The sequence below is a fragment of the Poecilia reticulata genome, chromosome 22, assembly GCF_904066995.2.
Source record: "Poecilia reticulata chromosome 22, P_reticulata-male-v2, whole genome shotgun sequence".
Lineage (NCBI taxonomy): Eukaryota > Metazoa > Chordata > Actinopteri > Cyprinodontiformes > Poeciliidae > Poecilia > Poecilia reticulata.
In genome coordinates, this window is record NC_088851.1 from 27,682,824 (window position 1) to 27,695,873 (window position 13,050).

A 13,050-nucleotide genomic window follows, 5' to 3' on the forward strand; every position below is an offset into this window, starting at 1 on the left:
CCATGTTTGAGCTGAACCCATGAACTGACAAAGAAGTGTTAGAAGTTCCTTCTGACATCCTTATCAGATCTCCATCCTGCCATAAAATCATCTCCTCCAAGAGGTGAGAGATGGTTCATGAGGAGGGGGTCAGGGTGTCTCTGGTCCATCTGGCAGTAGAGAAAACATCAGACTTTGGGAGGGTCTTTGTGTTGCTGTGACTATATAACGATGTGATGTGTGTTGCTCAGGGCTCTTCTACTGACTGCGCTTAGTGAGAAGGGTCTTCAAACGCTTTTGCCTTCGAATAAAGAAACTTAAAGACAAAGATTAATCTTTCTCTTATTGAAACAGATTCTCATTCCTTGATAATGAAATTTCCATAACATGGTCCAACAAGCCGAGATCAGAGAACCTCTCTGTTCCAGCTGGGAGATCAGGGCCAAACAGATTCCTCAGTAACTCTGTAAGAGCTGAACTCAAAGAAGGAAGGCGCGGCTGTTTGCTTCCGCAGCTTTATGAAAACTGAACAGCAGACGCCAGGAGAAGTGAAGCCAGAGACTTTATGAAACGACTGAATGTCGAGCTGAGCCTGTCGAACAGCCCAGAGCCGTTAAACTCACAGCAGGGCGGCGAAGCGTTTCTGTAAGGAAACATTCAGTTTTTATCAGGTCACCTCTCCGCTGCTCCAACTGCTTTGATATTCAGGTAATTATTGACAGGTGAGCCGCTGCTCTGGGGATCATAAAGTCATAAAGTCAGCAGCAGGTTCACCTGTTGGCTCGTCAGGCAGGAAGCCGCAGTCGGCTGCAGGTGCCTCCAGGTGTGGCTCGCATCGTTTCTCTGTTGCTTCGGATCTGAAGTCTCAGCTGAGCCTCCAAGGTGAGATCTAACTTCTCGTTGCTCCGGCTGTCAGTGCAGGACACACAGCGGCGGGAATCTGACCTACAGGTTTAGTTTATCTGAGGAGCTGTGACATGCTGAGACTCCTTGATGATTCTTCGCTTTCTCTGGATGACTTCTGCGTTCTGATTAGCAGACAGGTTCAGGAGGCGCTAGGCATGATGGGTAAACCCCTTCATAGGCTCAGCAATCAGCATTTTTCTCACTGGTTGTGAGTTTCATGGAAACTCAGCTGTTCAGTCTTTGTCTCCTTCACATGGTGTGGAAGCGCTTTTATTTCCTCTGAACCATTCCTGAGTTCTAGCTTCGGTTTTCTATGCTTCTCACTTTCCTTCCAGGTGTATTTCAGCCTCGGACTTTTCTTGACCCGGTTTCAGGAGTTTCTGTAGACGATTCTGTTGCTTGATGCCAAAGATCAAACACAGGATGTGTGTAAGAAATGAGAAGCTCCTCGTCGCACCAGCTGATCCAATCACAGGATCCAACCTGTTGGCCTAGTTAAATCCTGTTGTCCGCTGTTTTTGACCAGACAGTAGGTCAATGCTAAAGATGCTAACGGTGCAGAATCCTGCATCCAAGTACGTTAATGGGAAGACATTCCAGCAGCTGGACTCCAGCCATGTTTATGCTGAATGGCTTCTGAAGCAGAAACATCAGAACCGGGCCGGAGAGAACGGACCGGACCGTCGGCGTCCAGAGTCCTCCTTCAGTCCTCCGTTCCCAAAGGGAAATTCAGATGAAAGGAAACCTATTTAGGAGTGAAGGTGAGAGTCTGGAGGAAACATGAGGAGCTCAACAAAGTTTCACCTGAAAGGAAAAAAGTTTAGACAGGATAAAGACGGTTCTGCTGTAGAAAACTGCAGAACAACCGAAACGCTGTTCTCTGGGAAATCAACTGGAATATGGAACTGGACCTGCAGTTCTGAACGTCTCCACTGGTTACCAGTAACTAACTGGTTACTTCCAGAAACGGCACATGGTTGCAGATTGTTGCTGAACTGATGAACCAGCTCTGAGTTTTGCTGTTTGTTTGTTTCACTCTCATCTCCTGAAAAGCTCTTTACAGGAGCTTTAGGTTAACCAGGCCTCGCCTTGACCCGCAGTCCGGCGACCTTTGACCTCTGTCCCGCAGCCATGCCGCCTCCAGGAGCCTGTCTGAACATCATGGAGGCCCGCCACCGCCGGGACGGCTTCGGCCGCGCCTGCAGCCCCGGCCGGCTCTTCGGACAGGACTTCCAGCAGCTGAAGGAGTTCTGTGTCAGCAGGCGGCTGAAGTTCATCGACGACATGTTCCCGCCTGACAGGAAGTCCATCGGACAGGGAGTCCTGAGCCCCTCGGACCTGGCCCGGGTCGTCTGGCTCCGGCCGGCGGTGAGTGGTTTCAGATTAGGCTGATCAGACGTTGTCAGATGGAAATCCGGTTGACTTGTTGCTTCTTGCAGATAATTGCTCAGAACCCGTCCTTCGTCCTGCGAGGGTTCTCCAGGTTTGACTTTGGTCAAGGAGTTCTGGGTGAGGCCCCGTTCCTGTTGTGCGCCGTTTCATCGGATTTCCTGGTAACTTGTTTGTTTCTCTGATCAGGAAACTGCTGGTTTCTGGCGTCGATCGGCGCGCTGACGTTCCAGGATCCAATCCTCCAGCAGGTCGTCCCTCAGGAACAAGGCTTTGATGAGAACTACTGCGGCCTGTTTCATTTCAGGGTAAAACGACACGCCGTCTCCATGGAAACAGGCCTGGTTCTTAGTTCCTGCCAGTCCGTTGTGTGGCTTTCGGAGCGACGCTCCATGAACTGTGCAGTCCTTGATGGAGTCGTGCTGCCGGTCGCAGACGTTCCTCCCCGGGTCAGTTTCTTCTGTCTACGCCGGAGAAGAAAACTGTCCCAGAAATGATGGGCAGAAACAACATGGCTGTCATTTTGAGACCAAAGTCGACTAATTTAACGGAGATGATAAGGGGATCATGATCCATATTCTCAAAGACTTTATTTTCTAAAGAACATTCAACACTGGAGCTGGAAAAGTTTAAATATCCAAAATAAACAAAACAACAATAATTAAAATGGATTATGATGATTCTCAATATTTGGACAGGGAAAACAGCCAAAAGTGCCAGAATATTTAAAAATCCCCAGATTTTCATTGATAAGTGAGAGAAGCATCTCTCTAACTGAACTGAGCTCATTTTAATTTATAGCATGATTAATTTACTGGTTATGGGGAAGGCTCTCCTGGTGCCGCAGTCCGATGAAGTCTGCAGGTCTGCATGTTTCCTCATCCAGTTTCAAACAGGGTTGTAGGTTCAACTTCCCCAGAGGCAGATGGTTCTGCTGAGTAACATGGCGGATATTTGACCCCGGGTTGGTTTCCTGGCACTGACGTCCGTGGAGGTCGGAGCGTTGGGAACCAGAACCGTAACGTGTGTTTGGGATCGTTGTCCAACTGGGTCCAGGTTGGAGTTGAATCTGGAGCCTGACCTCCTTCTTTAGTCGTTTTGTACGATGCAGAGGACCACTGGTCATGAAACGGTCCCACAGGATGACACTGCCACCACCATGCCTGACGGTTGGTAGGGTGCTCCCAGGTCTTAAAGACTCTCCCAGACTTTTCATTGAGATCTGATTGTTCAGTCTGTTTCCTCTGAGCAGAGGAGCACCAGATTGTAGTCTGGATTTTTCCTGAACATCCAAACATGTAAGCGAGGAAAGAAAGGGTTCAAACAGAAGGCATTAAAACCTCCGATTGTTCTGACTTTAGTCACCATGATGGGTGTATGTAAACTTCTGGACACCAACGGTTATTTGGCAGCTAGTTCTGGGCTAACAAAACGTTTTCTCTGTTTAGTTCTGGAGATTTGGGAAGTGGGTGGACGTTGTGATTGACGACAAGCTGCCAACGATCAACGGCAGCCTGATCTTCGTTCAGTCCAAGAAGCAGAACGAGTTCTGGCCCGCCCTGCTGGAGAAAGCATACGCCAAGTATCCGCGGACCGCTCGTGTTCAGCAGCTTCCTCTCTGTGGTCTGTGTGTTACCTTTCATGCCCTCCTCCATCAGGGTGTGTGGCTCCTACACCGACATGAACGCTGGGACTCCTGCAGAGGCCATGATGGACTTCACCGGAGGCGTCCACATGTCCATCCCGCTGACGGATCCTCCTCCGGACCTGTGGGGGATGATGTCCAGAGCCGGGAACTTTGGCGCTCTGCTCAGCTGTAGCACGCCACAAGGGGTACGGAGAAATCTGTCCTCCATTTTCTCATGATGTTCACCTCAAAATGTGTCTGACATTTCACTACACCGCGTGTCGCTGGTGTGACCTTTTGGAAAACTTGCCTCTTAGTTCAGTCGGTTCTGAGTGAGGCAGAAACGTAGCGGTCGTTCCCTGCTGGTTGGGGCAACAAACCCCGACTGCAGACCTCCATCACACCAAGACCAGGCAGTCATGGCTCAGTGTTAGGAATAAACAACGCAGCAAGTCAAACCCCCGCTGTGAGAACCAAGGATTTATAAACTCAGACATGCAGCTAAGCCTAATCTATAGATTATATGCAGCATTAAACCAGCATATAAAAGAACCAGTCGTCTCATGTTAGGACCTTTTCTGGGCTCTTCCTGCGAGCTGATCGCTGATTGAGAGGAGGAACCTTGAACTGATCCAGATCTCGATGTCCTTCAAACAGAGGCTTCAGTAACTGGATGTGGCTTTTAAAGGAAAATAAAGCTGAACTTCAGTGGAGCTGAATCTTGAGCTTTGGATGGACCGATCCTACAGGCAGCATGCTGAGAGACGGTCTCCACATGGCAGCGAATGCCAGTTTATCTGAAAAAGATGATTAAAAACCTATAAAGGTTTTTTTATTTATTATTTTTCTACTAACATCTAATTGGGATGGGCTGCATAAACCACCCATCCATGTTGGACTTGCAGCATCTTCTGCTGTCAGAAATATGAATTCTTGTTTTGCATCTGTAGGAGTCGTCCTCGTTGACCTCGTCTCCCAACGGCCTAGTCCAGGGCCACGCCTACACTGTGACTGGAGTCGTCCAGGTGAAGGCTCCCACCAGCAGGCAGGGTCGTAATAAACCTGGCTGTTGCTGACGGTGTGTGTTGCTGGCCAGGTGACGAGCAGAGGGAAGCCGGTGAAGATGCTGCGTCTGTGGAATCCCTGGGGAAAAGGAGAGTGGACCGGAGACTGGAGCGACCGGTGAAGAAGTTCATCTCTGAGTCATGATAAATGGCTCTGCAGCCGGTTCATTCATCTGAAGGTAAATAATGCTGCAAACAGTTAACAACCGCTGCTGTCCCTGCAGCTCGTCTCTGTGGCAGACCGTGAGCTCCCAAGACCGAGAGAAATGCCTTTCAGTGGTCGACGACGGAGAGTTTTGGTGAGTGAACTTATTCATCCAGACGTCTTGTTTTATTTCCCCCTGAAAGCTTAAAGATGACGTTTTATTTGGCATCGTTAATCATGACAGGATGACGCTGGAGGACTTCTCCAAGTTCTTCACAGATCTTGACATCTGTGGTCTGAACCCGAACTTCCTGGACGAAGACTCGTCTTCCCAGTGGACGACCTCTGTGGCGGAGGGCCGGTGGGTGGCGGGAACAACGGCTGGAGGCTGCATGAACTACAAAGGTAATTATTACAACTACTGCAGAAAATACCAAAATGCTTTAAACTATAAGTAATCTTTCCAGTGCATCCAACAGAGGAAAGGCTGAAAGGCTCAGTCTGGATAAAACTAAAACTGTTTGGAGGTTTTCAGTCAAATATGTGAATTAAAATATTCCAGAATAAACATAAAGAGATACGTAGAAGGAAGCAGCGACTTTTCTCTTACATAATCCAGCCAAACTAGAGTTTGCTCCTCATCTTTTGAAAACTGGTCAGTTGATGGGAAGATGGGAGAATCTAAATCAGGAGGAAGACCTGAGGGTCGGCGTCGCCGCTCTGGTTCCTGCTGGTCGCTGCTGAACTGTGAGTCGCCGCTTTGGACCGAAAACCCTGCAAAGGTTCAGCAGGAGTCAGAAGAGATCCAAGTCCAACTTTTCAGCTTTAATGATTAATTATTCAAATTCAAACATGAACGTCAGTAAACTCTTGTGTCTGATAAGAGCAGGTAGAAGTCGATGACTCATTGTGTCAACATCAGAAGACAGAAAGTCCTGACAGTGAAGACTGCAGCTTTCCTGAAACTGATCCAGTTTCCCAGTAAGACAAACATATGAAGACAAAACACGTTAAATAATGTCAGACCTTTATGACTGAGGCCGTCTAGCTGCAAAGTACAGCATGAAGGTTTCCCTGAACTCTGGCTGGTGGAGTGCTGCGTAGCGTAGCGTAGCGTAGCTCCGAACCGGACGCAGGCAGACGATGTGACAGTTTCCTCTCACTAACCCAGTGCATGCAGCCTTTGGGCTGTAGCTGTCCATTCCTTGCTGAGAAGCCTGACCTGTGTCTGCAGACAGCTTCTGGACCAATCCACAGTACCGAGTCAAGCTGTGTGGCGAGAAGGCTGAGAAAAACATCCTGGTGTCTCTGATGCAAAAACCTGACAAGAGGAACCGACACCTGGCCCAGAACCTCCACATCGGCTTCTCCATCTTCGAGGTAAATCTCAGCCGTTTGGCACCAGGACTCATTCTACTGACTGGGTCAGTTAAACCAAACAGGAAGTTTGATGGAGGCTGGTTCTGCATCATAGAATCCAGCTTTATAGACGTCAGTAGAGGAGCAGGCAGCACACAGTCCAGTAAATCCACCAAGTTACTTTTCCTCCACATGTCGAGTTTGGCATGGAGGTGAGAGAGACCGAATCCTGCTGCATGGCCTGTTGCACACAGGCTGTCCTTAAACATAAAGGCCGGTTACCAACCAAAAGCACTGCTGGGTCCTCAAGGTACTGAGACAGTAACCTGCAAGTTTCCTGCTGGTGGAGCCCAATAGTCAGGAACTCTGACTAACCAATCTGCTGTTCAATACATATCCAGCAGATACCCATTCCTCCAATTATTACCCTGTAGTTCTCCTAAATTCATCTTCACAGCACTACGATGGTCAGGGCGTCCTGAAGGCGTCTGAAGGGAAATGTGTAGAAAACTCTCGCTGTGTGAACCAGGATTTGGCACCATGTTGGGAAACATTTAGGAAGCAAACCTTTGAGCACCACCATGTGAACTTGTAGATAATGTTGTAGTAAAGACCGCCTAACCCGAGACCAGATCAGGACCACAGTGTATGGAGACAAGACCAAGACCGGCCCTGCGCTACGTGACCCAATGCAATGTGAAATATGATCAAATTGCTTCTTGCATTGATCTGAAAGATTCATATTCCCATAAAAACAGCTAAATATTAAACACTTGGAGCTGAAATAAATGTAACCAGTATCATTATCAATTCAAACGCTCATCTGGTGCATCCCAAAAAGACAACGCCCTGGGCGGTTGCCCATATCGCCCATGTCAGAAACCACCACTGTCTGCACCATTAAACAGAGCAATTAATGCAATTCCCCGACGGTAAACAACCCACATCTATGAACACTGCGCAGGGCGCAACAAGCTAGAAGAACCAAGCACAAGGCGACGGTCTCTCTCTCTCTCTCTCTCTCTCTCTCTCTCTCTCTCTCTCCTGCTGCATGAAGCCCAGCAGCTCAGAGCTGCAACATCTGTGACATGACGGGAGACAAAATCAGTCAGAGAGCAATGAGCATGTTCTGTCTGCTCTCAAGTTCTTGTTTTATTTATTTACTAATAAATATCAATGTATATGATTAAATAAAATAATAATGGCTACTGCAGAGTAGCAGAGCATTACAAGAACAAAGAACGGCTCTCAGCGAGGCTCCAGTTCTGTCATTCTTAGTAAAATCAGATCGTTTATGAATGCACCATCTCTGGATTGCAGACTTTGGTCACAGTGTTGTCCCGTACATGCGACAACAAATTAACTGTTTAGTGATAATTTTACAGTTGTGTTCTTGACCAGTCTGGAAATAAAATCCTCAGCACCCGAGACCATCAAAAAGTGGTCTGAGACCAAGACCGGTCTCTAGTTCTACAGCACAGTAGACATCTGAACACGCCACCAAAGGTCCCCTCAGCATCCCATAAATATACAGGAACTGGCATGTAAACCCGCCGTGGTTCGCTGTTGGCACCCTGCAGGTAAACATAAGGTTGTTTCATGTCTAAATATAAACTGATTTCTTTTCATCTGATTTTTCCAGGTGAAAGAACAGGTAAGATGTATTTTCACAGTTTCAACATTCATTTCATATTTAATAAATCAGCGTTGGAGACCTGAGACGTTCTGTGGTGCCACAGCATCAGGCACACAGGGGGAAATTCACGGCCTCGTTCTTCAGCTCTCAACAACCCGTCGCCCAAACGAAGACCTTCATGAACGCTCGGGAAGTGATGGAGCTGCTGACGCTGAAGCCTGGAGAGTACATGATCGTCCCGTCCACCTTCCATCCCAACGAGACGGCGTCCTTCCTCCTGACCATCCTGTCCAAGTCCGAGACCCGCTGCTAGTACGTCTGCATCATCAACACCGTGGTCGTGTTCTGCATCTGTTCCACTCTGGAATAAGGAGTGTGTGTTTGTATAGACGCTCTGTGTGAATGCTTTTGTTCACAGTGAGAACTCTGGTGAGCGCTCTCCAGAACCGGTTCCAGAGGTACCAGATCACATCCTCACAGATCATGTCTGGCTGACGAGGCACTGACTGAATTCAAACATGGCTGATGTGTTATTCAGGCGATGAAGGTGAAGAACAGACAGGAGGATGAAAATAAGAACGCTTTCTTCCGTCAACATTCAGACAAGGTACAAATTCTGATTTATCAACATTTATTTATTTAAGGCTTTTATACGAGTTAAATATTTCAACATAATGTTAAAGGCAGCAATGGACAACATAACTGCTCCTCTTGGCCCTCTGGGGTTAATTTCTGCTTCTAAACAATCTGATTGGACGCTGGAAAAGACAAAAGTCTCTTTTCAAGTTGTGCTAAAAGGATTTAGCCTATCAGCAAAGCTGTTCTGGCCTAAAATAGCACCTCGATGCTAAACATGTAGCAGCTAAAGCTAATGTTAGCGTCCACACTGTAAAGAAGCTCCAGGACCTCCAGGAGTTCCTGAAACTCTGGAAAGATCAACTTTGCTCCAATGAGGTGGGGAAGAACCTGAAGATTAAAAACCGCATATGGAGGCCTTAGACGCGACTGTCGCAGGTTCGATTCCCAACCTGGCGACCTTTGCTGCATGTCTTCCCCTTCTCTCATTTCCCACTTTCCTGTCAACTATCAAATGAAGGCCACTAGAGCCAATAAAACATATACATGTTATTTTTTTCAATAATTTATGTACATAAAGGGGTTTTGAGTTGAAAATGTTGATATGATTAATTACAGACCCTGTAATTAACTCAAACAATTTAATGAGTCCCACTACTAGTTTAATCCAGACACAGGTAAACAGTTCTGAGTTTTTAGAGAGATCAGAAACAAGAAATTAGCTTTGCTGCTAAAACGGACGTAGACACGGATTCCAGAGATGCCGGGTTAGAAACATCACCTGAGTGTCGTTTGTTTCCTGCAGTATGAAGAGATGGACGCAGAGCAGCTCCAGAGAATCCTAAACGAGAAACTTCTAAAAGGTCCAGACCACGAAATCTTTCTGTGATCATCAACAGGAGGCGCTAACGCTGCCAACTAACGCTGCTAACTAACACTGCTGATGCTGCTAACTATCACTGCTAACGCTGCCAACTATCACTGCTAACGCTGCTAACTATCACTGCTAACGCTGCCAACTAACGCTGCTAACTATCATTGCTAACGCTGCTAACTATCGTTGCTAACGCTGCTAACTATTGTTGCTATATCTGCCAACTATCGCTGCCAATGCAGTGATAGTTTTCTGCTGCTAACTATCACTGCTAACGCTGCTAACTATCACTGCTAATGCTGCTAACTATCACTGCTAACACTGCCAACTAACGCTGCTAACTAACACTGCTGATGCTGCTAACTGTCAATGCTAACGCTGCCAACTATCACTGCTAACGCTGCTAACTATCGCTGCTAACTAACACTGCTGATGCTGCTAACTATCGTTGCTAACGCTGCTAACTATTGTTGCTAAATCTGCCAACTATCGCTGCCAATGCAGTGATAGTTTTCTGCTGCTAACGCTGCTAACTATCACTGCTAATGCTGCCAAGTATATCTGCCAACTAACGTTGCTAACGGTGCTAACTATCACTGCCATCGCGTTGTCAGCGATCGCTGCTAATGCTGCTATGCTAACACTCTGTGCTTGGGTCTGCAGGAGACCTGCAATCCGGGGGTTTCAGCATCGACGCCTGTCGGAGCATGGTAGCTCTCATGGACGTATCCTGCCGCCTCAGACGTGCTGAGAGCAGCACGTCCTCCTCTGGCTCCTTATCAAAAAATATTCACTAAAATCCTAAACGTTTGTAGCTTCATTAAAAAAGAATAACTATAAAAAGTCAACGAAACATGTTAAAATGAATAATCTCAGTAATAATTGTTTCAACAAGGTGTTGCGCAATTCAGTGGGTTTCGGTTCCATTAACAAAATAACCAGCAGAGCAGGAGATTAAATTAGCTACTCAGCCACCGCCGTGTTCATGGGGCTTATTAAGAATCTAGGAATAAACCTGGGCTTGCGGGGCGAAGGAGGTTGCCACGGCAACGGGTGTGCTTAACGACAAAGAGAGAGAGAGATGGTAAAAAGGTAGGAGTGGTTTAGAGTTGATCACCTGTTCAGGTTATTTTACCTTTGTTTCCCTTTGCTGTGGCTCATCACAGCCGCTGTAGGTTCTGAACATTCAATAAACGACAAACTTGGACTAATTACCTCGATCTTTGTGAATATACGTCACAACAAACATCAAATATATTTCATTAAGTTTTAACAAATTCTACCGCGATAATTATGTGAAATTAATTACTTCCAGACTTCAGAAGATTTGGCTTCACCTTTACTGGCTCTTTGGTTCCTCCTGTCAGTCTGTAGTTTCTCATATTTCAGCCATCAGACCAAAGTTCAGATCCTCCAGGACTGACTGACACCTGCTGGGCTCAGGTTGGCAACCAGCTTCTGACTGAGGAACCAGTAACCAGCTCCCAGTGTCAGGAAGAAACCGCACCAGTTCATTATTTCTGCTATAACTGATGCATATTCGCATATAAACTAAGTCAATAGAGTTTAATTTGCTATTTTTAGGTCTTTGTGTCGTGAGGTGGATCTCAGGCGGCTGGTAGTGAATCTGCATCAGACAGTGAATGGAGAAAACACCACAGCAGCTTTTAAACAAACATTTTATTTGATAAGAGAACAACAACCAAACTGTTTCTGTGGAGTTGCCATAGTAACACCCAGACCGGAGAGCTGCCTGACCTCTGACCTCATGAAATGATGTGAACAAAACCCGTCTGACAGCAGGAAGTTTCTGAACCAAGTCAGAACCAGGACCTGCCAAGACGCTGCTGCAGTTCTTTCACACACGGTGAACTTGGAGCTCCAGAGGTCAGAGGTCACAGATCTGCAGGAATCAGCTTCTCTGGTCGGAGACTTTAGTCCTCTGGGCCTGAACGTTCTGCTAGAAGGACCCAAAGGGTCAGAGGTCAACCTGATCTCTGGTATCCATCTGGAAGAACTGAAGCTGTGTTGACTCTAGATCTGCAACTCTAGATCTGTAACTCTAGATCTATAACTCTAGATCTATAACTAGGTCTGTAACTCTAGATCTGTAACTAGATCTATACCTCCAGATCTATAACTCTAGATTTGTAACTCTAGATCTATAACTCTAGATTTGTAACTCTAGATCTATAACTAGGTCTGTAACTCTAGGTCTGTAACTCTAGATCTATAACTCTAGATCTATAACTCTAGATCTGTAACTCTAGATCTATAACTCTAGATCTATAACTAGGTCTGTAACTCTAGATCTATAACTCTAGAGCTGTAACTCTAGATCTATAACTAGGTCTGTAACTCTAGATTTGTAACTCTAGGTCTGTAACTCTAGATCTATAACTCTAGATCGCTCTCTTTAGGTCTGAGGATAATAACTCCAGTTTTGTTACCTTCACATATTGATCTGTTGTCTGTCCAGTGATTAGATGGGGTCAAAGGTCACCTGGTGACATGGTAGAGGTGTGTATCATCTGCGTCGTCATGGTAACTGGTCTGACCTGAGCTAATGGATATTAAACAGAAGGGGCCCCTGTACTGAGCCGTGGGAAACCCCGTCTGTGATGAGAACTGGGCCGTTTGCTGAGGTTTCTGCAGGTCTAATGTAACTAGATCTACAGTCAGATGTTTCCTTCCTTTACAACCAGTTTAAAGACGTCAGTAACTGGGAGGCTGAACAGCAGCGAGTTCATCCGGCTGTGGAACAAAGTCGTCATTTACAAGGTAACGACTCCGAGACGAGTTTCCACCTTCCTGCTCCACAGACTCCGTGTTTTATTGCCGGGTAACGTTTGTTCGTCAGGACATTTTCTTTCAAACGGATGTTTCTCGGACCGGAACCCTGTCGCTGACGGAGCTCAGGAACGCGCTCGTCGCTTCAGGTACTGCAGAACCTCCTGGTCATGTGGCCTGGCTCTGAGCTGGGCCCGGTCCTGACCCGGTCTGTTTCCAGGGATGAGAGTCTCTGACGACACACTGAACCTGATGGCGCTGCGCTACGGCGCCCCCTCTGGTCACATGACACTGGAGAGCTTCATCAGCCTCATCCTGCGTCTGGACTGCATGTTCAGTGAGTCGGCCGAAGCTTCTGGTCCAGATCAAGCATCTGATCCGGATTAAAGGCGCTAACGTCTCCCTTTCTGTGACAGAGATCTTCCGGGAGCTGTCTGATGGGAAAACGATGAGCCTGCAGGAGTCAGAGGTGAAGACGTCAGCCTCACTCCTCTGAGTGGAGCAGAAGGAGCCACTAATGCTGCTCTCTCTGTTTCCAGTGGATCTACGTTTCCATGTACACGTGAGTCTGCAGGAGGTCGAAGTCCGGCTCCCTCTCACCTCAGACTGAGCCAGAATCATCTACCTTCAGTTCATTTCATGTGTTTTCTGTGGAAGACACTTCAACTTCACAACTGATGAAATAAAAACACATTTCAAATTTTA

The 13,050-nt window shown here is 46.9% G+C and overlaps 1 protein-coding gene across 1 annotated transcript; it reads left to right on the plus strand.

The window, feature by feature from the left end:
* Positions 1-83: 83 nt before the first annotated feature.
* LOC103460694 (calpain-8-like) lies at positions 84-13,050 on the plus strand. The gene is made up of 22 exons (XM_081603615.1): positions 84-861; positions 1,939-2,253; positions 2,325-2,394; positions 2,464-2,582; positions 3,723-3,856; positions 3,933-4,107; positions 4,852-4,926; positions 4,998-5,083; positions 5,190-5,264; positions 5,355-5,515; positions 6,345-6,490; positions 8,112-8,123; positions 8,209-8,417; positions 8,524-8,563; positions 8,644-8,712; positions 9,487-9,544; positions 10,219-10,280; positions 12,268-12,336; positions 12,416-12,494; positions 12,566-12,682; positions 12,762-12,814; positions 12,885-13,050. The coding sequence occupies exons 2-22, from the start codon at positions 2,017-2,019 to the stop codon at positions 12,909-12,911; spliced, it is 2,073 nt and encodes a 690-aa protein (XP_081459741.1). The 5' UTR covers positions 84-861; positions 1,939-2,016; the 3' UTR covers positions 12,912-13,050.